Source organism: Lonchura striata, chromosome 9, assembly GCF_050655825.1.
Source record: "Lonchura striata isolate lonStrDom1 chromosome 9, ASM5065582v1, whole genome shotgun sequence".
In the NCBI taxonomy this organism is placed as follows: Eukaryota; Metazoa; Chordata; class Aves; order Passeriformes; family Estrildidae; genus Lonchura; species Lonchura striata.
This window is the reverse complement of record NC_140711.1, coordinates 30,453,150-30,479,194: the sequence shown is the minus strand read 5'-3', so window position 1 is coordinate 30,479,194 and position 26,045 is coordinate 30,453,150. Positions and strand designations below refer to the sequence as shown.

Here is a 26,045-nt window from a genome sequence, read left to right as displayed (position 1 = left end):
CAGCCAGGAAAGCAGGAGTGAGGCAAGGCTGGACTGGTTAAATGTCTTTGGAAATTCAGACCAAAGTTGCTTCATGAAGCTTTGACATTTTAAGCAAGAGTCTCGTTTTCCTCATCACTCAACATCCCTGACGTGATGGGGAACCACACTGAGAGCTCTGTGGAGATGAAGTTTTAACTCAGAGCAGGGTTTTGCTCCTGGTCCTGGTGTCCCACAGGAGCTGGGGAAGGAGAAAATGCTCAAACACCCATGGAGTGAGTAGGGACAGGCTGGCCTGCAGCAGCAGCTGGCCACTTCCTAAATTTGGGGTTGATGCAGTCTGAAGAGACACTAACTGTTAGAATAAATCTCTGGAACAGCCAATTATTCAAACACTTGGCCAAAACAGTCCAAATTCTTGGCCAGGATTGGTCAGACTTTTATGGAGTGGCAGAAAGCGTCTGAGAACAAGATTCCTCTGCCTGTCAGGGCACTCATCTGGCACTGCTGGCTGCCAGAGAGCTTCAAAGGCAGGGCACCAGGAGGTCATACCTGGGGAAAAGGCTGGTTTTTCCCATTTTCCACTCACCCTCTTCTCCAACACAGCTGAAGGATTATGCCTTTATAAGACTTAATCACATGTCCCTAAGGAGATGTGCACGGCAGAGCAAATTCTATTAAAGCAAATAATTCTGAGAGTGAAGAAAGCAGGAACCAGGTGTTGTTTCCGTGCCAACATGACTTGTGGCACCTGGGTGGGCTGCAGAGGAGCTGGGATGTGGTCCAGGAGATGTAATTCTGTATCTGGACAGTGGAGGAGGAGTGCAGAGCTCTCCCACTCCCCAGGGCTCAGTGATGATCCAGATTTGGGGTTGTGTCCCTCTATGCACACACCAAATCAAGTTTGGGCCCGACTCCCTTGCCAAAGATGAGTTGAATGGAGAATTCCAATTAAAATAGCCGCTGGAAAGATTGGTTTCCCCTTTCCTCACCATGGCCAGACACCCAGCACGACCAGTGAGCATCACTCCACACTGCAGCCCCCCAGTGAGAGAGGCAGGACCCCTCTGTACCTGTTGCCTTCTCGGGGTTGTTGCACATGAAGCACTGCCAGGCTCCTGCCTCCTCGCTGTAGCCAAATAAATCAAAGAACCTCACTTCCTCCAGGTGCATCTGAATGTTCTCCAGGTCCTGGGAGGGAAGGAGAGAAACCAAACCCATGATGTGAAGAAGCACCAGAAGCCCAAATCCAGAGGGACACAGGGGGTCCTTCCCACATCTCCTGCAGAGGGACAAGGGGCCAGGGCACTGAGCTGGACAGGGCACTGAGCTGGGCACTGAGCTGGGCAGGACAGCTCTCTCTCTCTCTCTCTCTCCACCAGCAGTAGCAGCTGATCCATGAATTATGGACTGGGAAGAGTCTGGCATTTGTTTTTCCTCTTCCATGCTGCTGTCAGCAGCCTGGCCCAGCACTTTTGCCAACAGCTGAACCACCTTGGAACACGAGAGTGATGAGGACAGGCTGAGGGAGCTGGAAATGGCTCAGCCTGGAGAAAAGGGAGATCAGGGGGACCTTGTGGCTCTGCACAGCTCCTGCCAGGAGGGGACAGCCGGGGGGATTGGGCTCTTCTTCCAAGGAATAAATGACAGGACAAGGGGAAATGGCTCCCAGTTCTGCCAGGGGAAGCTCAGATTGGATATTGGGAAAGTTTCTTCATGGAAAGGCCTGCCCAGGGCAGTGCTGGAGCCACAGGAGGGATTTAAAAGCAGTGTGGATGTGGCACCTGGGGACGTGGGTCAGTGGTGGCCTTGGCAGTGCTGGAGAAGGGTTGGTCTGGACCACCTCAGTGGTCTGGGGGCTTTTCCAGCTGAAAAGATTCCATGGTTTGGTTCCCAGCCCCTTCTCGGGGGTGTTTCAGTGCCCCAGGAGGCTCCGTGGTGGCACTCTGCAGTGCTGGGCACTCTGCTGTCCCTGCAGCCCCACCGAGCCAGGGCAGTGGCACTGTGCACCCACCAAGGAACAGCTGGCCAGCTCAAAGGGGCACACAGAACCTGCAGCCCTGGGCACAGAACGGGCAGAGGATACTCACTGTGAGGAATTAATGCCACTGCATTGTCCAGAGTGATTTACACCCTGTGATTTTATTGAAAACCTGACTCTGACCTCACACCTACACAAATATTGGGGTTTGTTTAGCAACCAAGTCCCTCACTGCCAACACCCAGGGCCCTAGAAACCCTCCCAGTGTTGCTGTGGGGTCACAGAGCTGCAGCAGCATCCTGCAGCCAAGGAAAACACGGACTGACACAGGGGGAAAAGCCCATCCCCTGCCAGGGCTCAGCCCATCACCAGGCACAGCCTGGGAAGGGGTGCAGGATTCCAGCCTTGCCAGGCAAGCCGGAGTGAAGGAGAGAGAGCAGAGCACAGCCAGGGCCTTCTGCTAGCTCCAGCTTGGCACCTTGGGGGACACAAGATGGGCAGAGCAATGGCACTGCAGTCACCAGGGACAAGGCTGCACAGAAAGCCTGGGAGCTTCCCTATCCCACAAAAAAAAAATGGTGGTGGCTGCCAGGAGGCAACTCCAGCCTGAAAGAGAGCAAATCCCACTGAAATATCAGTGCAGAAACCTGCCTGCTCCACTCTGCACTCCAGCACGCTCGAAATAACCTGCAAGGAGCCACTGATTTCAGGAGGGGAAGCCTGGGGAAAGCCTAATTGGAGAGGAGAGATTTATCTCATCCCCGTGCTCCATCACCCTGAAAAGCTCAGAGAGCCCCTTGTGCCAGCGTGGCCCTTCCTTCTGCCACGTGAGCTGAAAGGAGAGGGGAGAACAGAGCGACCCATGGCCCAAACATTTAAATTCTGCTCTTGCAGGGCGAGCAATAAAGGGATCCCTGAGGGGCCAGTAAAGCAGTCACCACGCCAGGGCTGCCAGGGGGAGGTGGCACAGAGGAGCCAGGACAGCTCAGGCAGCTCCCCTGGGCTGGGCACACACAGGGCTTTGATAAGGAGCTCTGGGGAGCCCAGGGAACCTGGGAGGATCCACATCTGGAAGTGCTTTGCTCCTGGCACATCTCGAGCCGTGCTGAATGAACAAATAAAATGTTTTCTGTGGCATGGAGAGGCTGCCCAGTGGAACACAGCGAGCTCTGTGTGAGCCAGGCCCTCAGTGCAGCTCCAGGGATCACCACAGCTGAAGGCATTTCTCAGAATTCAGTCTGGAGTGAAGCACTGATGTCATACATTAATCTCCAGGTTTGAAAAATGCTTTAGAATCCATACTGGAAAAAAAAAAAATATCACCTTCCACTGTCCCAGGTTGCTCCAAGCCCCATCCAGCCTGGCCCTGAGCACTGCCAGGGGCAGCCCCGGCTGCTCTGGGCACCCTGTGCCAGGGCATGCCCACCCTCCCAGCCAGGAATTCCTTCCCAATACCCCATCCCACCCTGAAAAAGCATTTCAGACTCTGCTAGAACACAATGCATAAAACTTAGACTCAAATATGGCAATGCTGATGCTCCTTTGCATCAACACACTTCAAGCCATTGAAAATTAAAAGTGCTGTACTTAAGGAAGCAACCACACCCCCAGAATTTTGCTTCCTAAATTACTGGCAGAGGAATAACACCAACAAATACAATAATTTTGTCCAATAATTCACACTGTCTGAAGTCCTGTTAGAACTTCTGAGATGACAAATTGCAATTATGACAGAAGCTGAGGAAACTAAGGACTAGGTCATGCAGGGAATGTTCCAGGCAGATTTTTTGGAATTGAAAAAGCTAAAGAAAACCTTCTTTATGGCAGTCCTAGTCCTCATTCCCAGAAAACGGAATGGAAATTGCACTAGAGACAAACTCGGGCTCTCGGTAGTGAACAAAAGCAGAACAAACTCTGGTTCTGTGCTAATAAGCAAAGCCAAAGCAGAAAGAAAATGCAGCAGCCAAGAGCAGAGCCCAGGAGGGGACCCTGCAGTGTCACAGCAGCTCAGAGGGGTCCCAGCTGTCCCTCAGGCTCCAGGGCTGCTCCCTGCTCCAATCCCTGCTGGATCCCTGAGCCTGCAGAGACCAGGATCCCCCTCCCAGCTCTGCTGCTGTGGGACCTCCACGGTGTTGGAACCCTGGATGCTGAGAATTCCAGACTTTCTGTGCTGCCAGGCACTGACCCCCAGGAGAACTCTGCACTGACCGGGGGCTGTGGAGAAGTTTCCAAAATGGAATGGTGGAACTGGGATTGTGGGGGTGGAGTTTGGATAGAAGTGTGTGATGTCACAGGGTGAAAACTCAGAGTTTGAGGGTTTAGAAAATAGTAATGTATATAAAGCAAGATGGAGGTTTTAGGGTGGAGGCCGCTCCTTCTTCACCTTCTTCCCCGTGCGTTTGGGTGGTTTTGTGTAATTGGATTAAAAAGTCCCCATTGCAGGCCATGGGTGGTTGATTATTGGGTTAAAGTAAAAATAATTTAGGTGTAATTTCTTAATTGGACAGTTTATCTGTAAAAGGCCTTGGAGAGAGAAAGATGGGGCTCCATTTTTAGTTTGTTGGAGTGCAGTGCTGCAGAACTCAGGGTTTGTGAGATTGTGCCATCCAGCTCTGCCCTGAGCTCTGCATTCCCCAAACCCTTCACACTGCACCAACTCTGATTTTGGATGAGTGGAGCTTGCCAGGGGCTCGAGTTAAGCCCCTGCTGAGCAGCAAAGCTGCTCTAAAGCCTCTGGATGAGCCAGGCCTGGATTCAACAGCAGCTCAAATCCTTAGCACAGCTCCTCTGTGAGTAAAACTGGCCCCAAAGCTGCTCTCAGATGTGGGGGTCCCCCACTCCTCTGAGCTCCAGCAAAAGTTCCCACTTCTTCACCACATTGTTAGAAGGTGTTCCTAACAAAACTCTGGTTTTAAATCAGCCATAATCTTGGTAATTTAATCCTATTCCACCACCATATTCATGCCCACAATATTCTGAGAAAGAGTGTTTTATAAAATCATGTTTGACAACTCATTTCATCCAACTGAGCTGGATGGAGATGCTCAGAAATAAATAGATATTTGTTTTCCAATCCTACAGTGGCCTTTTCCAAGCAGCTGATTAATAGCTTGGAAAGAGCATTCACTGAAATCCTGGAGACAGAAAAGAGCTTTGGGCTGCAATCCCTTCAGCTGATGGGGGTAACCAATGGCACATGTGCAGACAAATAACTCCATAAAATCCAGGGCTGTGTTTAGCTGGGTGAACTTCCAGGGGCTGCCCAACAGCCCACAGCAGCAGCTGAGCTGAGTCCAGAGCTCCAGGCTGTGAGCAGGAGCAAACCCACGTGCAGCATCCCTGCTTTTGATGCCATGGCTCAGTTCAGTGGAGGGCTGGAGAACCAGCCTGGGCACCTTCCAAAGCACAGCACAAAACACCCCTGAACAGAGCAAAGGTTCCAAAGTGCAGGGCCAAGTCCTTCTGCTCTTTTAATCTGTGAGGAAATAACTCCTTACCTTCTGGTGTGGGAAGGTGGACTGGATCATGGCAGCCTCAAAGCTGTGCGTCCCCTTGAGCTGTGTCTTCTCCCACAGGGCCTTGAGGACTTGCACAGAGCTGCTTTGTACAGACAGAGGTTCTGCAAACAGGCTCTGCAGAAAAGGTTGGGAATGATTGCTGGTGGTTTTTCACTCAGGTGTTACCAAAGAGCAGCTTGTCCTCACAGTGGGACAGCCAGGGGTGAGCCCAGCTCTCCCCAGGGAGTTCTGATGGATCAATGGGCTCACAGCTGGCTACAACATCAAACATCTCATTTCCTCTGGGCTTTTTGATTTTTATTGCAATCCCACATCTCCGAGGTCTGTGGCTCACCGAGGATTCCCCTTCAATGGCCACTACACGACCTGGTTCCCTACTGAAATGTGAATTTATCACCATCAGCAGCACTGGCCTCTGTGAACCACGCAGAGACCTGGGGGAGCTGCATCCCCCTGGGAAAAGCTGGCATTTCCAGGCAGAGGGAGGAGGTGCCTCACAGCCCTGCAGGCTTCTGTGAGTTTCTTTGGAGCTCCTCCAGCTCTCAGTCCTCGAGCATGAACAGTTTGTGAGTGCACAGACAGAGAGCAGGGTGAAACACAGCAGGAGAAGTCCACAGGACATTCTCAGCTGCAGGAGGATGACCCCCAGGACACCCCCAGGACAGGGTGACACCTCGCTGGGGGCTGCTGTCCCCCCAGAGCTCCCTGAGCCACAGGACAGTGAGTGACCCTGGCACCCCAACAGCCCCAAGCCCTTTGCTCATCACTGCTCACATGGGCAGTGGCACAGCAGCACTGGGGCTGAGAGCATTTGTGCCTCTCCTCTATCTCCCCCGTGATCTTTTAATTAAAGAATGCATTTACACGCAGGAGCCAAGATAAGAGTGCACGACAAATCTGATTTTCCATACTGCAAATATTTGATTTCACAATATGGGCAATATCCTTCAAACGTGGGATTCCTGGATGGACTTTCTGTCTCCTGTGTCTGAGCAAACTCACCCAGCCTAATCCTGCTCTCCTGCACTAATAATTTCCCAATTTCTATCCAAGAGTTTTGAAACACAGTAGAACTCTCCATTATTATTTTTTAAATTAACTGACCAGTGTTCTTGAAAAGTATTTATTTCTAGGAAAACACACAGGGCAGAGCAATTCAGGCTGTTCCATCCACAGCATACCCCACTGTGTTAATTTTGGATAAATCCTGGGTGTTCCCAGTGCTGCCTTAGGATGGGATGAGCTGCAGTGAAAGGCTCTGTGTGTGTTAAGAACTGAACATTGTATTTCAGCTCAAACCCCACCTGCTGCATCTTGAAGTGTGAATGTAGGGTTCTCTCTTAGTTTCACACTATTTGTGACCCGTTAGGAAATTCCACACATGTGCAGGTACTGGGCTGCTGCTGGAAATAAAATTAAACACAGGAAAATCCCTTGAAGGGTGGTAGAAGAGCAGGGAGCAGAGTTACAAATCTCTGTGTAAAACCCCAGTGGGTTCTGCCACTCCAACCTCCTCCTGCAGCCTTGGGGTTGGTTGGGGCTGCTCCCCGAAAATCCACTGCCAGTTCCTGGCTGCTTCCAAGGCACCTGGGCCTTGCTGGAAGTTTTGCCTCAATAAGAACAATGTGCTTTGGTCCCACTTTTTTATCCTCAGCCTTTGCAATCTCCCCAGCCAGTTGGAATTTGGAGCATTTACCAGAACTATAAAAACTCACAAAGCACAAAATAACTTCAGCCCCGTGGAAGGAGCTCCTGAGGGATCACAAGGGTCACAAATGGTCACAGTGAGTTAGAGGTGTGTGCAATGAGTTGAACCATGTGCCACTCCTGTCCCAGTGAGCAGCCCAGGGGTGGCCCTGGTGGCTGTGCCCTCACCTGCTGGAACAGGAACATGATGTGGATCCAGAGGGGAGGCTGCTGGCTCACCAGGGTGAAGCTGGATTTGCTGTACAGGCAGTAGTGGCCCTTCAGGGCACAGCTGAAGAACAGCTTTGCCACACAGCTTTGGACAGAGTCTGCAAAGACATACATGGCACGTTAAAATCACCTACAAAGCGGAGAGGAAACTCCCTGCCCGTGCTGGGGTGGCACAGCCACGTGGGAAAACATTCCATTGAGGATTTGGGGCACTCCTGCAGTCAGCAGGGCACTGATGTGTCTGCACCCTTAAAAGTAGGAGAGAAATGTAGTGTTCAGTGCTTCAGATCTCACCCAGTAACCCTTTGCTGCCAAATGCAGGAGGGGCAGCACAGCCCAGCCAGGCTGGTCATAGTCCTTGTGCTTTCTGATGCATTTGGGAGATCAGATCATCAGGTCCATCCAAATTGTGTATCCCTTATCCTATTTTAGAAGTTTGTTGGAAAACCCCTGCCCTAGCAGGCCCCAGCCAGGTGGGGCTGACACTTGTGGGATCCCTGCTGAGGTGATGGTTTGAACTGGAAATGGAGCCCTTGAGATGCACAATTCTGCTTTTGCTAAATATTATAGATCATGGAATGGTTTGGGGTGGAGAAGACCTCAAGGCCCATCCAGTGCCAGCCCTGCCATGGCAGGGGCACCTCCCACTGCCCCAGGTGCTCCAAGCCCTGTCCATCCTGGCCTTGGGCACTGCCAGGGATCCAGGGGCAGCCACAGCTGCTCTGGGAATTCCAGCACAGTCCCTCCCTACCCTCCCACCAGGAATTCTTTCCCAAAATCCCATCCATCCCTGCCCTCTGGCAGTGGGACGCCGTTTCCTCAGCAATCCCAAACTTCTTTATCCCAGGACAATGAAATGGTTTCCCCTTGCCAGCTCCTGGAGGTTTGCTCCCAGCCTCACAGCCTCCTGGCCTCTCTGTAGCATTTCTGGCAGGTTCCAACATCCCACTTCTAAATTTTCTGCATTTTCAGTGACAATCTGGTCACTGACACTTTGTTCTGGCAACACATTATTTTGTACCTCTGGTAGACTCATTCCTCACATGTCACACGTTTACACTAAATACTGAACTTATTGCATTTCCCTCCTATGCACTCACAACTTGATTAGATGGAAAATGTTAAAACCAAGCATTTCAAGCCCATCTGTTGTGGACACACAGGCTGCCTCTGCTCTCAGCCTCTCCTTGTCAGGAGATCCAGAAACCATCTCTGCTTACTCACGTTTTCTCTAAAGTCACAACTCATTTTTCCAGTTAGGAGATTTTCTCTGAGCATTTTCTTCCTTCCCCTTCTCCCCACGGTGACTCACCAGGACAGAAAGAGACTGAGTCACATCCCTGCATGGCTGGCCCATGAGCAACACACCCCAGCGGGGAAAAACGGGGCACAAATCCACTTCTCTGCACACACGTGGATTACTGGCTATGGGGAAAACTGGAGTTTTGCTACCCAAACCTGCCAGTTCTCAGCCAAACCTGCCAGGGCTCGTGTTCACTGTAACAGAGGAGTTTGGGAAGCCAAAGGGGTTAATTAGAGCCATCCTGGATCCTGGGGCACATGAAAGCACACAGTGACATTTCCAAGGAGGCTGCTGACAGATGCTTTTCCAAACTGCAGACCCCTCACAGATGCTAAAATAACCTTCACTCATGCACTCAAGCAGAAACCAGGCTTGGCCTTGGGCCATGTGTGTGAAAAGTTGATGTTTCAAGATGGGAAATGGCTCTTAGCTAAAAATGACCCCAAACCACGGTGAAGAGGAGCAGGCAGCTTGTCCTTCCTCCTCCCTGGAACACAGCCATTACTCTGCCAGTTCCACACACACATGGACTGACAAAAATCCTGGGAGCAGAAGGGGCAGGGCTGCAGCCCTTGGTGAGAAAAGGCACCCAGGTGGGATCTGTTTGATGGGCTGGGAAGGACATTCCTGGCTATTGCAAATAAAAAATGGCAAAGGATCTGTGGAGAAGCTCCTGAGAAAGTGCTTAGCAAGGTTTTGCTGGTGACACCGAGGAGCACACGGGGGCTGAGGACACGTGCCAAAATCAACGACAGCTCCAGAGCAGAGCCCTGGCTGGCTGAGCACAAAGTTCCTGGAAACCTGCAGCACTCATTTGTCACTACCACTGCAAAAAGCTCCATCCCAGACGATCTCCCAGGCTCTGGGATGAGCTGAGCAGTTCCTCAGGGCTGCTCTGCTCTGTTTGATGTGCTGGGTTTGGCACTGGCTGAGCAGCAGCCCACGTTTGCTGCCTGCAGCTTTCAGCAGCTCCTGATGAACCAGCAGCTTCCACCTCGGACAGGGAATATCAGTTACTCCAGTGTCAGCAGAATCATGGAATCATGGAGTGGCTTGGGTTGGAAGGGACTTTAAATATCATCTTATTCCACCCTCTGTCATTGCAGGGACACCTTCCACTGTCCCAGGTGCTCCTGCCCTGTCCAGCCTGGCCCTGGGCACTGCCAGGGATCCAGGGGCAGCCCCAGCTGCTCTGGTACCTGTGCCAGGCCTGCCCACCCTCCTAGCCAGGAATTCCTTCCCAATCTCCCACCTGACGCTGCCCTCTGGCAGTTCAAGACCATTTTCTCCTCTCCTTTCATTATCTGCCAGGTTCTCCTCCTTCCTCGGCCTTGGCAGGAGAGTCCAAGTACCACAAGAAAAGGATTTGAAAACACGGGAACATGTGAAGAGCTCCACAAGACACAAACCCACCCACAGAGTCACCAAACGCCCCAGGAGGCTCATCAGGACCCAAGGAAACGTTCCTCAGCCAAGGAACTTTTCTCAGCCCAGCTCTTGGCCCGTCTCTGCCTTCCAGCAAGGGAATAAGCAGCAGCTCCTTTCTCCTGCAGGAAACAAGGGAATATATGTTGCAGCTTTAAAGTTCACAACCGAGGGGTTGTGCCTGGGGAAAAGGATCAGAATATAAGCAGGAGAATGTCAGCAGAGCTGTTAATTGTTACCTATTCCAGCTCCACATGCTGGGCTGAAGCAGGAGGGCACAGAGTCACTGGCTCTGGGAACAATTAATCTGTTATTTGATTTACATTGTGATCCTTTACTATTAAATGAAATCTGTTAATAGGAGTAAAAATATGCTCATAAATTTCCTAAATAGAATCAAACCCATGCATAAACGTGGAACCAATAAGGAATGGATGCAGCTTTTTAAATTTTGGGTCTAGGCTTTTTCAGCTTCCTCTGTTTCCTTTGCCTGACCTCTTCAGTTTGGGTTACAAAAGGTATGCAAACAATAAATATATTTATAGGAGGAGAGGGCAATTTTTAAAGCAAGCACCCTCAAGAAGTGCTGCTTTATATTGTTTTAAACACCACTAACTTTGTGTGCAGGGCGTAACTCAGTCCCAAGGTGTGAGTTACAGCAACAATGAGGCACCCAGCACAGGCCCCACCTCCAAGGGGCAAATCCAGGAGCTCAGAAGCCATAAAATCATCCCAGAATCACAGAGTGGGCTGGAAGGGCCTTAAAGCTCCTGTTCTACCTCCCTCCCTTCCCCTAGACCAGGCTGTTCCAAGCCCCGTCCAAGTCCAAGTCCTCTGGGTGATGCCACCACCCCCAGGAGGGTCCCAGCTGCCAGGTGAAGCCCACCTGAGGGCAGCCAGGGCAGAGCTGGTGGCATTGCCAACGCTCTGCCGGTGGTGCTGGGAATTTCTCCTTGGTCTGACAGCGTGGATCAATCAGGAGCACGATGGCCAACCTGAGCTCTGGCATTGCCATCCTGAGGAGTGGCACTGCCATCGTGAGCGGTGGCACAGCCATTCCCGGCAGTGGCATGATGGCCATCCTGAGTGGTGGCACCGCCATTCCCAGAGGTGGCACTGCCATCCCCAGCAGTGGCACCATGGTCCTGAGTGGTGGCACCACCATCCTGAGCAGTGTCACTGCCATTCCCAGTGGTGGCACCACCATCCTGAATGGTGTCCCTGCCATCCCCAGCAGTAGCACTGCCATTCCCAGCGGTGTCACTGCCATCCCCAGTGGTGGCACTGCCATTCCCAGCAGTGTCACTGCCATTCCCAGCAGTGTCACTGCCATCCCCAGTGGTGGCACTGCCATTCCCAGCAGTGCCACTGCCATTCCCAGCAGTGTCACCACCATCCCCAGCAGTGACACCGCCATTCCCAGTGGTGTCACCGCCATTCCCAGCAGTGCCACTGCCATTCCCAATGGTGTCACTGCCATCCCCAGTGGTGGCACTGCCATCCCCAATGGTGTCACTGCCATTCCCAATGGTGTCACTGCCATCCCCAGTGGTGGCACTGCCATCCCCAATGGTGTCACTGCCATTCCCAGTGGTGTCACCGCCATTCCCAGCAGTGCCACCACCATTCCCAGCAGTGCCACTGCCATCCCCAGTGGTGTCACTGCCATTCCCAGTGGTGTCACTGCCATCCCCAGCGGTGTCACTGCCATTCCCAATGGTGTCACTGCCATCCCCAGTGGTGGCACTGCCACCCCCTGGCTCCCAGCCCCTGGGGGTTTGGCGTGCCAGTCCCGCCGCGTGCAATGCCAGCCCTGCAGGGCAGCGCCATTCCCGGGAGCGCTCCCTGGGCTCACAGCCCGGAGCCGGCCCTGCTGGCCCCATCTGCTCCCGATCAGGGCCTGGCTGCCGGAGTGCTGGAACCCATCAGGCCGGGGCAGGGCTGGGCCCTGCGGGGGAGCAGAGAGCTTTTCCAGCCACATCTGGTCCCCATTACCCCTCAGCACCGCATAAAACATCACAACAACCACCCTGGGGGCCAGCACGCTGCAACCTGCTCCCCCTGCTGCCTCCTCCTCTGCCAGGAATGCCAGGGAATGGATTTCCTCCTGCATGGCACCAGCAGCCAGGAGGGACTGCTGGAAAATGTTCTGAAGTTTTTCCTTGGGTGCTGCTGAACTGGCCTCAGTGAGTGAGGGGGAAACGATTCTGTGGTCTCCTGGGGCTCTGTCCTTGCAAAAGGAGGCTGGAGATGGCAAATCCTCCAGCATCCTTGGCACACACATATTATCAGACGCTTTCCTTCCAGCAGCTCACTCGAAATCCAAAGCTCTGAGCATTAATGGTGGCTTTTTTATCCAAATCACCTAAAAATCGAGCAGAACTGGAGCAGAACGGAGCCTGTCCTTGTAGTAACCAAATCCAGCAGCTGTGCAGGCTCTGTCTGGGATTCAGCTGCACCCAGCCCTTCCCAAGGGCAGGACACACACACCGTGGCCCTGAGGCTCCGTCCTGCCAGGGCTGGGAAACGAGGAGAGCAGATCAGAAATCCTGATCAGACATCTCCACCAGGAGAATACAGGATCCCAACCCATCCCAGAAAATATGGGCTGAGGAAAACGCTGCTGAACTCTGTGAAAACTGAAGAGCCTGACAAATATGGTGGCTTGTTTTTATCTTCTTTTGAGGAAAAGATCCCCAGGATTAAGAGGCTTTAGGTGATGGACATGACATAAAAAAAATGCCTCAAATTGCATCAGGCATGTCAGAGATGTGGGTCAGGGCACAAGGCTTCAAGCTAAGCAGGAACTGAACCAATAAATGGATTGTTGTGGGTTTGGGTTCTTTCTTACTTCCTCAGCTCAAATCCTCTCTCTGACTGCAGTGTCATTCCAAAAAAATTCCCTTATGCACATGAGTCTGGTGTTGCAGCTTGTCTGCTCTGTGAAACACCCCCAGCTTAGCCCTTTTCTTTAGGATAAAACCTTCTGGCCAGGAGCCCAGTGCTAGCACTGCTCCTGCTGTAGGATCATCACCCAATTCACAGCTCTCCCCTGCCCAAGGCACAGCCAGCCAAAAATAGTAAATATGAAACAACAGGGCTGACCTGACAATTTTTCAAGGTCTGTATGAGGCATCTTCAAACTGTCACAGACAGCTCATGGATCCATCCTGACACTTCTCAACCTGCAGCCCTTCCCAGCTGTAAAATCTGACACTCCAGTTAATATTGCATCCATTTGGACACGGAATATAAATTGAATGAGCTTAGAAGTCAACAAGGAACCTGCAAATCACACCCTGTAAAGCAAAAATACTCTGTGAGGGGTAAGACCTACACGGCAAACATCTGACTCAAGAGCAAAAAAGCCAATTTGCAAATCACAGACAATTTAGCAGAGCAGAGGTGCCTATTTTGTGTGTTTTGAACTTGCCTCTGACAACTTCATGGCGTGTTCTCCAGCACCTGGATGGGGGCAGACACTCAGTTAATCCTGCCAGGCACTCGTGAGACTGCAAATCTCTTTTCCAGGCTGCAGAGGCCATTTATCTCCACATGGAGGTCTCTGATTTTCCTCACACTCCTGCAGCCACTCTCATCATTTATGCTCCAAATTGAGGCTCTAATTAATGCAGGCAGTCCCAGAATGGTTTGGGCTGGAAGGGATTTTAGAGCCCCTCCAGCTCCTGGGCTGGACACTTTCCCCTGTGTCATTAATGCCCAGATCTGAGGGTCCTACAGGAAAACTGGGATATTCCCAAGGTTCTGTTTCTGTCCTCACCAGCACAGCCCCTTCTGGAGGTGCCTCCAGTCTGGGGTTAAGAATGAGGAATTTACCCCATTCCCAGACAGGCTGCCCCAGGTCAGACACCACCAGCAGCAGAAATGCCAGCAGGGATGGAACTCTGCCCAAGAGAGCAGAATCTGGCCCATCACCCTTTGGAAATTCTTCTAAATTCTTCTTTATTAACACCCCGCTGACCCCCCCAGAGCTGCCACTGGAAATGCCAGGGAAGAAAAGGTTGGGAAATGTGCAACACATTTTGCCATTATTTCCTTCAAATCCTCTGTGTCATGAGGGGCTGCTCTGGAGCTCTTATCTTTTCATATCTTCCATGTCTTACACATTAAATTTCCAGTTCAGACTCCCACACAGCCGACATAAAATCAGCCAACTATATTTATTAATGTTTTCAAATCTTGGTTTTTTTTTCTGCTAAACATGTTGGTGAAATGTAAAACACGCCTTTGAGTGGGCCCTGTTAGAGTCTGGGGATCTCTGAAGTGCAATAACTGCAGGTTTTTGGAGAGCTTTATGCAATATCTGGAATATTAACAGAGCTGTCCCCTGTGGAATGAGCAGGGCTGCATTTCTTCAACAGATTTAGAACGACTCCCATAAATCTCTGCTCTGCACGTGTGTCCCTGCTCAAGGAATTTCCCTAGGAATGCTAGTTGAGGATTTTCAGGAAATTACAATCGTTTGAATGAATTTAGAAATAGTCACATGCCTAGGATGTATCATAAGAGGTATTGCAGAAAGGAAACTGAGCAATACATTAAAAAATATTCAATATATGGGATTTCATTAATGTGGGGTCAGAGCACTCAGCACTTCAAAAGCCACATTGTTCACTCTCATGTTTTCACTGGAATTTTATGCAACACAAGTTTTATCCTTAATTCTACCAAATAACTATTTCAACTACTAAACCTGGAATTCAAGGTATTTAGGAAACTCTTCAGAACCATAAGCTTTTAAAATATATATGTAGAGAGTAGTATATCCCTTTTATGAGTGGAGACTGATTTTCCACTTCTTCACCACTGAGAAAGGAAAGAAATAAATCTTTTATCAACTTCAGTTGATGCTCGTTGGAGCTGAAGTGATGCTGTATTAGAAGGTGATGTTTGAAGGGACTGGAAATTTAATTTATTAAATTAAATTTAATTTAATTGATTGAGGCAGCTGCTCTTTGGGATCAACGTGGCCCATGGAAGGGTTGGGCTGTGAACAGCTTATGGCCACCAGCGAGGGGTTGGATGCACCCAAATTCACCTCAAAGGGAATAAAGCAGGAGGCTCCCAACAAAACCCAAAGCATTCACTTCAAAGAGGAGCAGATCACAGACCAGGCATGAAAGCAGCAAACATTAAAGCAGCATTTACACACCCAGGGATTGGTGAGATGGGATCCAACCCATCCCAGCCATGGACATCTCACCCGCTGTGCCCTCGGGGAGGTTTGTGTTGGAATGTGCTGCCCCGAGGGTCCTGACCATTGTTGTCCCAACTCTGCTGGTTTAATAACTTGGTGATGAGGAGGGAGCCCCAGATCTGCCTCAAACCGACCCAGCAGGAGCCTCACGGACCACACGGATCCCTGATGTCCCAGCCAGCTCCACAGCTCCAGCCTGCAGCTGGCAATGGCCCTTGCTGCCCTGCCCTTGTGCCCAGAGGCTCTGCCACCCTTCAGGGTCCATTGACAACACATCCAGGAGGAAACGTTCACCTGAGCCTCCCTGGGAGTCTGGGAGAGGCACGGGATGGGCTGTGTCCTGAAGGAAATGAATCCTGGAAGGTTTCAAAAGACTCCATTTGGGAAATGTTGTTTTCTACAGCTGATGTTCCTCCCTGCCTGTGCTGGGGCTCTTTGGTCTGGGTGGGTGTTGAAGTCCCTGGGAGGTTGATCCTGCTTACCTTCGATCACACACTGCTCAGGGATGGGAATCCTCCTCCCCATCTCCACCACAAACTCCTTCACTCTGCCCAGGTTCTCCTTCAGGTGCAGGTACAGCTGGTCCTGGTGCTCCTCAGGGCTCGTGGCTGCCTCTGCCCTTCCCTCCCCGGCCTTTTCCAGGGTCACATTTGGCAGCCTGGCTGGCTGGGGGACGTCAGCACTCTGCTGTGACAGCAGGCAGGTCCCTGCCTCGGGCTGCACCCGAAAAGGCACCTCCTGGTGCTCCTGGCTGAGGTAGAGCTCAGAGAAGGAGATGTCCCCACTCTCCTCGTCCTGCCCTCCCTCCGAGCTCAGCCCCTTCACCCTGAGCGCGTGCAGGGCCAGGCTCTTGGACCTGCAGGGAGGAAGGATGGGAAAAGGGTTTGGAATAGAGGCAGGGCACAAAAATGCCCCCAAAACGTGCCCTGTGCAGCTGCCTCAGAGAGCCCAGTGTGGGGCTTCTGGAAAAATCTGCATTTCCAAAGCCAAGCTCAAACCTCAACTTTAATAAGCAAATGCAATGGAACAATATCCAAATAATACCCACATGTCCCAACATCTGCCACGGGGGAGCGAGGCAGCCCCTCTGCAAGGATCCTAGAGCCCAGGGTGGCGTGGCTGCCGTACCAATCCCACCATAAAACTGGCAACAGCAGCATTTCACTGAATCCTGCTCCCCCTGCCCTGGATCCCTGCTGGAGATGGAGGGGAGCAAAGAGGGCAGAAGTGGCTGAAAGGGCAAATCCTGGAGCAGGGAGAGCAGAGCTCTGCGTGGAGCTGTGGGGCAGGGACAGCCCAAGGTCATGTTGCTGTCACTGATAAATATTGTTAGTGATAACACCCCAGAAAAGCTCTCAGGACCTTCCTGTCTGTGATAGCTCAATGGAGGCTTTTTTCCTGCCCTTTTTGATGCTTTAGGACACAGAAAAGATTAAATGGGTTTCCCAGGGAAGCTGTGGCTGCCCCTGGATCCCTGGCAGTGCCCAGGGCCAGGTTGGACACTGGGGCTTGGGGCACCTGGGACAGTGGGAGGTGTCCCTGCCCATGGTGACACTGGATGGGTTTTGACCAACCCCAACCATTCTGGGATTCTGGGATTTTAGAAAGTTTTCACCCAGCCCTTAAGTTCATGGGTGCAAAGATCAGTTAAATGTAGGTTTATGCTGCCTGTGAGTATTCCATGAGCAGACCAAACCCTCCACATTTGGATAAAGTTTTATGACAGAACTGATCTTCCTGAACCCCTCACACATTTTCCAGAGCCCTACCTGTTAAACCTCATATCCTTCCTTTCCTCTTTAGAAACCTGGCCCAGGCTGTATCTCCTCACTGAGCCAGGGGTGCTGCTGTCCACGTTTATTTTCTCTTCAAAAGCCTGGATTTTAACTTGCAGCTTTTCATCTTCTTCACTGCCATTCACGACAGATTTTAAATCATCCAGTGGTAGAGGACATTCTGCCTCAGGGTCGTTTTCCATCCTGAGGAAGCAGAAAGCAGAACATTAACTCTGGCACACTGTGTCCATTGTGCTGATGCTGTGTCTCTGCCTGGGACTTGTGGTTTGGATCTGGTAAAATAATTATGTTTAAACAGAGATTCCCTGAGGTTATTTTCAGGAACATCTTCTAGATCAACATCTCTGATGGATCAGAAGCACTGAACATCTCTGACAACCCTGGACTGGAGACTGCCAAGCACCAGCAAATCACAACTCTGTCCCTGATAGTCAAAAGTTTTTCATCTGAACTCATAACATTCTCTCAAAATTGCTAAACACTGACTTATTACATTATTTTCACAAGGCAAAAGTCAAGCTATTTGCAGACTTTATAGAATTCTGTGGTTTTAAAGCTTTGACCGAAGTACATACAATTCTTACTGAATTATTGCATTCTGAGGAAGAAAAGTGCCTTTTAAAACTCAGGAACAGTTCTGAGCAATGTGACTCCAGCTCAGCAAAGAGAAAATGAAGAGTTAAAATGAACTTGTGAGACTGCAGGGCAAGTAGTTTTGTTTTGGATTTGTTATGTTTGTCTTAAAATCGCAGAATCTGAGAATCCTGGAATGGTTTGGGTTGAAAGGGACCTTAAAGCCCACCCAGTGCCACCTCTACCATGGCAGGGACACCTCCCACTGCCCCAGGCTGCTCCAGCCCTGTCCAGCCTGGCCTTGGGCACTGCCAGGGATGGGCAGCCACAAAATAGAACATTTTAATGCAAAAATTCAAAGGTAACTTTCAAATAAATTGAAGGGAAGCTGTTGATCTTACAGGATAAACAGAAATCTGCTGGGAAAGACACTGTTGGTAAAAACGTGCTGGGTTCCCTCAAAGAGCTTTGAAAGTGGCTTTCTCTGGGTTCCCTCATCACTCAGAGCCTGCAGAGAGACTCAGCTCCCCAAATATTTGGCCATTTGCTGGAAATCTGAATTTTGGGTATCCTTACTCTGCCTTGGAGATGCTGCAGCTGCAGCAGGTCTGGATTTCCCAGGGACCAACAGCAGGAGCATCACTGTTCTTCCCCTCTCCCTGTCCTGCTGGGATGATGTGCACGTTCCCAGCTCACTCCTGCAAGCAGGGAGGAGCTGGCACCAAAAACCACGGAGCAGCACAAAGCAAACAGGAATCTCTTGGAGAATCAAGGGGGATTGGACAGTATTTACTTTTTAAACTCCACCCACAGCTCTAAAACAAGTTTGTTATGCTTCTATTTCTTTGTTTGATTTCCTTTTTTTTTTTTTTTTCCCTCATGAAAAAACATCTGAATAGCTAAATCTGTAAAAGATGCATCTATAAAACCACAAATGAGGGGTTTAACACAGCCCTTCCAAAGCAGCAGAGTCTCACAAGTCACACTCGCAGTGGGGGAGCCCATTAAAAACTCCACAAACTGCACATTACCAATTGTAAAAAGCCAGGTTTTTACAAAACAACCAGAAATGTGGCATCACTAAATGCACTTTTTCACTTGTTTTGATAAAGGCAGCTCAGGATATTTCTCAGGGGAGCTGGCAAGTTTTGTCTTGCTTTGTTTTTAATTCAAGCAAGATCTCATAATATATTAACACTGAGGAGCCCTTGAAAAATATTCTTCTGCAATAAAGACCCTTGATGCGACCTTTCCTAACAAATCTTTCTGGGGATGTAGGACAAGATTTAATTTATTGGAAAGCAGTCACTCCAGCACAGCTCCCAACACTGCTGCCATTGTGGGAGCTGAGCTCTAAGGAAAACTCCTGTTCCCTGTGTAAATATGGGCAAAGCCTCGGGGCACAGAGAGGGGATTGATGGACTGATGGGCTTTGGGAGTGACAGACCCCAACCAGGCAGCCTTGGTGATGTTTGGGATTAAAAATGGTGTTTCAAACAGCACCTCTTTGTCCAGCACTCTCCTGCTGAGCTCCCATGGCTTTGTGAAGGGAATGCAAGGAAGTGCTTCTCCTAAAGAGTCATGAAATTGTTATGATTGGAAAAGAAACGTGGATGAATCCTATTTTACATATGTTGAGCTGAAAAAAGTCACTCCTAGGGTGTGGAGGGTGGGCTCCTCAAGCCAGCGTCCCGTTGTTGCCCCTGCTGGTGCCAGGATTCCCAAGGGGGAAGCAGAGGGTGTCCAAGTAACCAGCCCTGTGCTCACATCAGTTCCCTGGGAGGCCAGAGGCACAAAACCCCACAAAACCCTCAGTGAGGGCTCCATCCCACCCCACGGGAGCCCTTCCTGCTGGGCTCCCCTTCCAGCCCACTCAGACCAACCATTGTCTGCAGCCTCGGCAAGGGGCACTGCTGAGGCTGCTGGAGCAGGATCACTTTACACCAGAGCTGTTTGCAGGAGGAGGAGGAGGAGGGTGCACGAGGTGATGGAGAAACCATCATGCCAAAAATAGCGCAGTGCCAGGCTGCTGCTGGCTTCACGCTTCAAACCCTCTGCACAAATGCACCTCCGTGTCCAGGGGATGCATCAGCACAAAGGACATTTCTCCAGGGCAGCAGCACCATTATCACAGCACCAAAAGAGCATCCCAAAGGGAGAGCAAGGAAAATACACCTGGCCAGGGTTTCACCTCTGTGCTCATGGAGGCCACGAGGTGTTCGTGGCTTGTTAAGGGAGAGAAAATCACCTCCTCCAACAGGATGGACAAGTTTGAAGAAGGCAAGTGATGGAGAAAAGATCAGGGAATTGTCAGCACAATCCCAGACTGGTTTGTGTTGGAAGGACCTTAAAGAGTATTCCATTCCATCCCATTCCACTGGGACCTCTCCACTGTCCCACAGGCTGCTCCAAGCCCCAGTGTCCCAGCCTTGGGCACTGCCAGGGATCCAGGGGCAGCCACAGCTGCTCTGGGCACCTGTGCCAGGGCCTGCCAGCCTCTGAGTAAAGCACTTCCTCATATTTAACCTAAATCTTTCCTGTCCCAGCGTAAAACAATTCCAAGCAGCCACAGCACTGGTGCAGCCCCTTAACGAGGGCTTTGAAGCTTTCTTCCCCTTTAATTGACTACACTGCCCCTCTAGTTGGATCAGTCCATTAAAACCCTGCATATGTTCTTTAAAAGCCCCCTGGGACTGAATAACTTGCAATTTTGGGACAGTTAGGAGCAGCAGGGCATGGCCTGGTTCTAATTATGCTCCCCAGTCCCTGCATGTAAAACTCCCTGTGTCAAACAACGCCGGGCCAGCCATGGCTCTGAAGAATTCAGCTTCTCCTTGTGTAAACACAGGAGTTTTGGAAGGAATGGCTAGAAGCCAGGCCCACAGTTTAAAATCCTGCTTTCCCTTCACAGCACAAACACTCTGGATTGCTGCTCTTTAGCTCAGTGACTGCAGCAGCTCCAGAGCTGGGAGGGCACTTCCACCTTCACATCTGGACTGGTCCCATTTCCCAAGCACAAGTCAAAACCAGCTCTGCTTAAATCAGCAGAGAACTCTCATTCAGCCTTGTCTGATTTAGCTGATACTCTGCTTGACACAGGCCTGAAATGTAAAACTAAATAGCTAAAAACTGTGAAAAAACATTCACAGCATTTTGCTGTGATCCCTCACAGCCATGTTGAGATAATGGGGGCACAGGGGGTTGGGGAGGGAATGAAATTTAAAATAAATAAAGAAATAAATAAAACCAAGGAGAAGAGAGAGAAAATCATCTGTAACCACACTCACACAGACAATGAAGCTTCTACTCTTCAGCCAGTCCTTAAAGAGAATTTTAGTAAAAAAAACCCAGATTTTGATGAAAACCTTGTTTTTAACTGGGTTTTCTTAGCAGCTCTAGAGATAAATGTTAAGCACAGAATATAATAAGGAATAGGAATATCACAGTATTTTAACAAAGTAATTTTTCAACCATAAATGGAGGGACCACGATGGGCTGTGAATGCCAAGGGCTGCCTTCTGCTGAGGTTCTGCCTCCAGGTGAGGCTTGGACATTTCTCACAGCCCTATAGTCAGATGAGGGCTCTATCTGGCTTCCTCCCCTTTCTCATTTTCACCTCTCTCCAGGACACCAATTATTTGTTTCTCCACTGACCTCAGTGTTTTGGCTCCACTGCTCCCAGTCTGGCTCCAGGGCTGGCCTTCACTGTCAGGAGTTTTCTGACACCTGTGTTCCATTTTTTCAAAGAATCACTACTCCTGTGTGCCCCCTGACCTCCTGCAGGATACACAACTCTAATTCTAAGTCTCTCACTACTTAGAAGTGACTGCCACCCTGTATTTAAATAACATTCCTATCCTCACCACAACACTTCAACCTTAGGATGCACAGCCAGAAGCAGCTGAGTGAGCAGAACATCTCACTGTTGATGCTTCAGAAATTCTTTTCAGACTTTTGTTTTGGGCAAATCTTCATCAGGGAGCTATGCCAGCCATTGTTCTCATCACCCTCAGTGGACATTTTCTAGAATAAACTCACTGATAATTGTGAGGCCTGACTTCACTGATTTAATTTTAATCAAGGCTTTTTTAGCTTGCTTAAGTCTACTTATCTGAGGCATGGCTTTCTGCACAGCAATGGGAGTATATTTAATGGGAATTTTGGTGCCTCACAGTGATGCCTAAAGAGGCGACCTGGAACAGAGGCTGGGAGTTAAAGGAATAAAGCAGGGATTTATTAAAAGGCCTTTGAAGGAACTTGGGCAGTGCAACAGCTCTGCCCTAGATGGACCCCAGGTCAGGAGTTTTCACACTTTATAAGTTTTGGTCCATTTCCACATTGGGTTAATTGTCCGATTCCAGCTCCAGGTGCTGCAGTCCCACCCTCCCAGTTTGCTCTCCTCCCTTCCCTGCTGGTTGCACTTTTTGGGGCTGGAGCTGCAGCGGTACCCTTGGTTCTGGGGCTGAAAAAGCATTGTTCTGTGTGCTGAGCTGGTTCTGGGCTGGTTCAGGATTGTTCTGTGTGCCTGAGCTGGTTCTTGGCTGGAAAAGGATTGTTCTGTGTGCCTGAGCTGGTTCTGGGGCTGGAAAAGGATTGTTCTGTGTGCCTGAGCTGGTTCTGGGGCTGGAAAAGGATTGTTCTGTGTGCTGAGCTGGTTCTGGGCTGGAGAAGGATTGTTCAGTGTGCCTGAGCTGGTTCTTGGCTGGAAAAGGATTGTTCAGTGTGCCTGAGCTGGTTCTGAGGCTGGAAAAGGATTGTTCAGTGTGCCTGAGCTGGTTCTGAGGCTGGAAAAGGATTGTTCTGTGTGCTGAGCTGGTTCTGAGGCTGGAAAAGGATTGTTCTGTGTGCTGAGCTGGTTCTGAGGCTGGAAAAGGATTGTTCTGTGTGCTGAGCTGGTTCTGGGCTGGAGAAGGATTGTTCTGTGTGCCTGAGCTGGTTCTGGGGCTGGTTCAGGATTGTTCTGTGTGCCTGGGCTGGTTCTGGGGCTGGTTCAGGATTGTTCTGTGTGCTGAGCTGGTTCTGGGGCTGGTTCAGGATTGCTCTGTGTGCCTGAGCTGGTTCTGGGCTGGTTCAGGATTGTTCTGTGTGCCTGAGCTGGTTCTGGGGCTGGTTCAGGATTGCTCTGCGTGCCTGAGCTGTGAGCAGAGCTGCTGGCACTTTGTGTGGAGCTCAGAGTCACACACGGAGGCAGTGCAGAGTCTGGAAAACACGAAAGGCAGACCTGCAGGCAGGAGCAGAGCCCTGGGGAGGCAGGGGCCGTGCTGGAGCTGCGGTACCTGGCTGCCGCCGCGCCGTCGGTGCCGAGCCGCCGCGCCAGCAGCCTGGCGATGGCAGAGAAGCTGTTGCTCATGCGATAAATGTCCCTGCTCTGGGCGCCCAGGATGCTCGAGAAGGTGTCAGTGAGGCTCTTGATCTCCAGCAGCAGCAGGTGGTGAAAGGAGTGCTCCATGTTGGCCAGCTGGTTCACCAGATACAGCAGGGAGGTTCTGGCTCGCTCCTGGGCAGCGTGGGGAGATAAGAACAGGGCTGAACACACCAATTCATTGTTTGCTGTGCCAGGGGCTGTGAGTGCTGGCACCGAGTCACCTCCCTGGGGAAGAATGGCTGCCCCGCGGTGACACGGGCAGCTGCCTCAAACACAGTTTATTTGTGGTTACGCTGAAGTAACTTTTGTTCCTCTTGGTGTTACCTAACCCAGCCTAACTCAGGACATCTTGTCTCCTCCTCAGACCTAGAACCAGATCCCTGAAGGCTTTTTAAGGGCCCTACATCCTTCTGGGTTGGTAGATCAGCCTGGCTCAGTGATCAGGGCCCCAACAACACCAAGCTCCCCTTTCACCTCTGCTGGCTCTGGCTCAGCTACTTCATAAAACCAGAGAATGGTTTGGAAGGGACCCTAGAGACCACTCAGTCCCACCCCTGCCATGGGCAGAAACACCTTCCACAGGTTGCTTCAAGCCCCAGCAACACCTCCAAGAATGGAGAATATCCAGCCTGGATCTGAACATCTCCAGTTTAGGGCTCCTCTGTTAGAGTTCTTCTAATTAGATTGGGTTCCACAGTCCTAAAAACATGCAAGTGGAAAAAGCAGTGGAAAAAACAAGAATTAACTCAGGAACTCCCCTCGGATCCTTCACTGGGGGAATCCTTTTACTCAGGGAAGCCCACTTGGTCCTCAGCAGATTGATGGAGAAACTGGGCAATGTTTGGATTTCAGCCTGTGCTGAAACACAAACAAAGGCAAAAAACCAAACAACTTTCTTCTTCCCAAGGGCCAGCAGAGAGCTCATGTGCCATGCACATGTTCTGGGCTCTGCAGGGTCCCAGCCCCGTTTCCTCCTCTCTTCTGGGACCTCGTAACCAGAGAGCAAAATCTGCTGAAAGTTTGATTCCAGATCCAGCTGGGCTATGAAAATACCCAGGAGACGTTGGCAGGACATGGCCCTGCATCACGGGTGAGACTTTTTTTGAAGAGCAAACCAACGTAATTCAAGGAAAAGCAGCTCTGCCATGACAGAGATAATGGGAAGAGTGGATCAGACAAATTGCTCCCCTTCAGCCATATGGGGGAGAGCTCCAGCTACACCCTGAGCTGGGCTGATGTGACCAAGGAGCTTTTTCCTCAATGGCTTGAACGAGGTTGACTTTTTGGTGCACAGTTACTCATTTATTTGAAAGCCGATCCTTCCTCCAAGAGATAAACAGAGGCTCAATTAACATTTAAAACACATTTTTGTTTTCTAAACAAACTGTGCAGCAGACTAAATGGAGGAGCAGTTTTGACCATTTTCCTGTCACTTTGATCCAGCTGGAGAGTCTCCAGCCATGCTGAAATGCTGCTACTCGCCTGGAGTGAGGTAAAAGAACAATAAACTCGCCTGAGTAATATAATATGTAACTGTTATACAAAACAAAATTACAGCAAAATAGCTCAACATGAAAGCAGCCCTTATCCCTGCCACAGTTCTTATCCAAAATGTTTCACAAAGCCTATTTGGATGCACATAACCCCTTGTTATTTCAGCAATGCCTGTTTGATGTATTTTCTCGTAAGCAGCCCTTGCATTTTATGGCATTACATCTGCCAGAAGGTGAAGAGCTAAAGCACAAGCAATGAGGTGTGGCAAAGTGTTGTGATTTTTTTCTTAAAAACAGGTTCAGGAGACTACAAAAAGATCACAAGGCTTTCAGAAATAACTCCAACTCCCAGGTGGTTCAAACCATAGGGGAAAAAAATAAAGTGCCTGACTACCCTGAGCCCCAAGATGGTTTTTCATTTGCACAAGTTTATGGTTAAGGGACAAGTTCTGATGTCAGCTTGCCTCCCGAGAGTGTCGCTGACACCAGCAGAAGTGGTGTGTGTAAACAAGGGACAACCTTTCAAATCCAGAGCTCTCCTGTCTCCCAGGGTCCCTGGAAGCACAAGAGGCATTTTCTAGGAGCCAGCAAGGATTTGCTCAGATCCACAGTTTTGACCATCCACGGCCAAGCCTCAATCCTTGCCACCTCTTTTCCCCAGGCAAGCCTTCCAGTGAAATAAAACATCAACAAATAAAGCTCCAGCACTGCCATTGATGTCTCCTTGCGTGCTTGTTTTGCTTGGCCGGGCAGGGGAGGCCGATTCCTGTCTGAGAAGTGACAGAATATCCGAAGCACGGCTCGTGTCAGGACAGGGAAGAGGGGGACAAGGGATGAGGGAGGGTTTGGGACAGCCCTGACATGGGGGCTGTGAGATGAGACCATCAGAGGCACACCTGGGTTGGTGGCTGGACTCGATGGTCCTGGAGGTCTTTCCCAGTTTGGCAGATTTTAGGATTCCATGATCTCACCTATGCTCAGGGATCAGCCATGGAGGCGTTTCCTTCCTCTCTTATGTGAGTGATTCTTTTTGTTAAGACCAGCTTAGACAGGGTTTGGAGCAACCCGGGGTAGTGGAAGTGTGCCTGCCCATGGCAGGGGAATGGGATGAGCTTCAAGATCCCTTCCAACCCAAACCACCCTGTCCTTTTAAGATCTTCCATAATTCAGAATTATTCACACTTCCCAACCTTTTGTAGAGCAAAACAAGAGAGGAACCGTTGATCTCCTGGTGGAACATTCACCTCTGCCACCCTTTGTGTGTTGTCTTTATCCCTGTTTTTGAGTCTGGAGCACAGGGTCCCTGGATGTCAGCAACAAACACAGCAAACAAATGACAAATGTGTCCTCCCCACGGGCTGGGATGCTGCTGAGCCAGCAGCTTCCTAAAAATCAGACTCATGGCGCAGGACATGGTGAGAGCTTTCTCAACATTTACTCCAGGGAGACTGGACATTAGTTCTTCAGTGCAGGCTGT

General features: G+C 50.4%; 1 protein-coding gene across 12 annotated transcripts in view; it reads right to left on the bottom strand.

Moving 5' to 3' along the window:
* VEPH1 (ventricular zone expressed PH domain containing 1) overlaps positions 1–26,045 on the bottom strand; it is a 76,048-nt gene that overhangs the window by 21,722 nt on the left and 28,281 nt on the right. For all 12 annotated transcript variants that reach the window (XR_014957429.1, XR_014957430.1, XR_014957427.1 and 9 more), the window contains 6 exons: positions 22,987–23,207; positions 17,111–17,320; positions 15,824–16,197; positions 7,354–7,493; positions 5,458–5,592; positions 1,053–1,170 (listed from right to left, as the gene is read on the bottom strand). Coding sequence is in view for 1 of the 12 variants with exons in the window: in XM_085588067.1 (XP_085444193.1) it covers positions 1,053–1,170; positions 5,458–5,592; positions 7,354–7,493; positions 15,824–16,197; positions 17,111–17,320; positions 22,987–23,207 (1,198 nt within the window). In the remaining 11 variants the exon portion in view is untranslated. The remainder of the gene's footprint in view (positions 1–1,052; positions 1,171–5,457; positions 5,593–7,353; positions 7,494–15,823; positions 16,198–17,110; positions 17,321–22,986; positions 23,208–26,045) is intronic.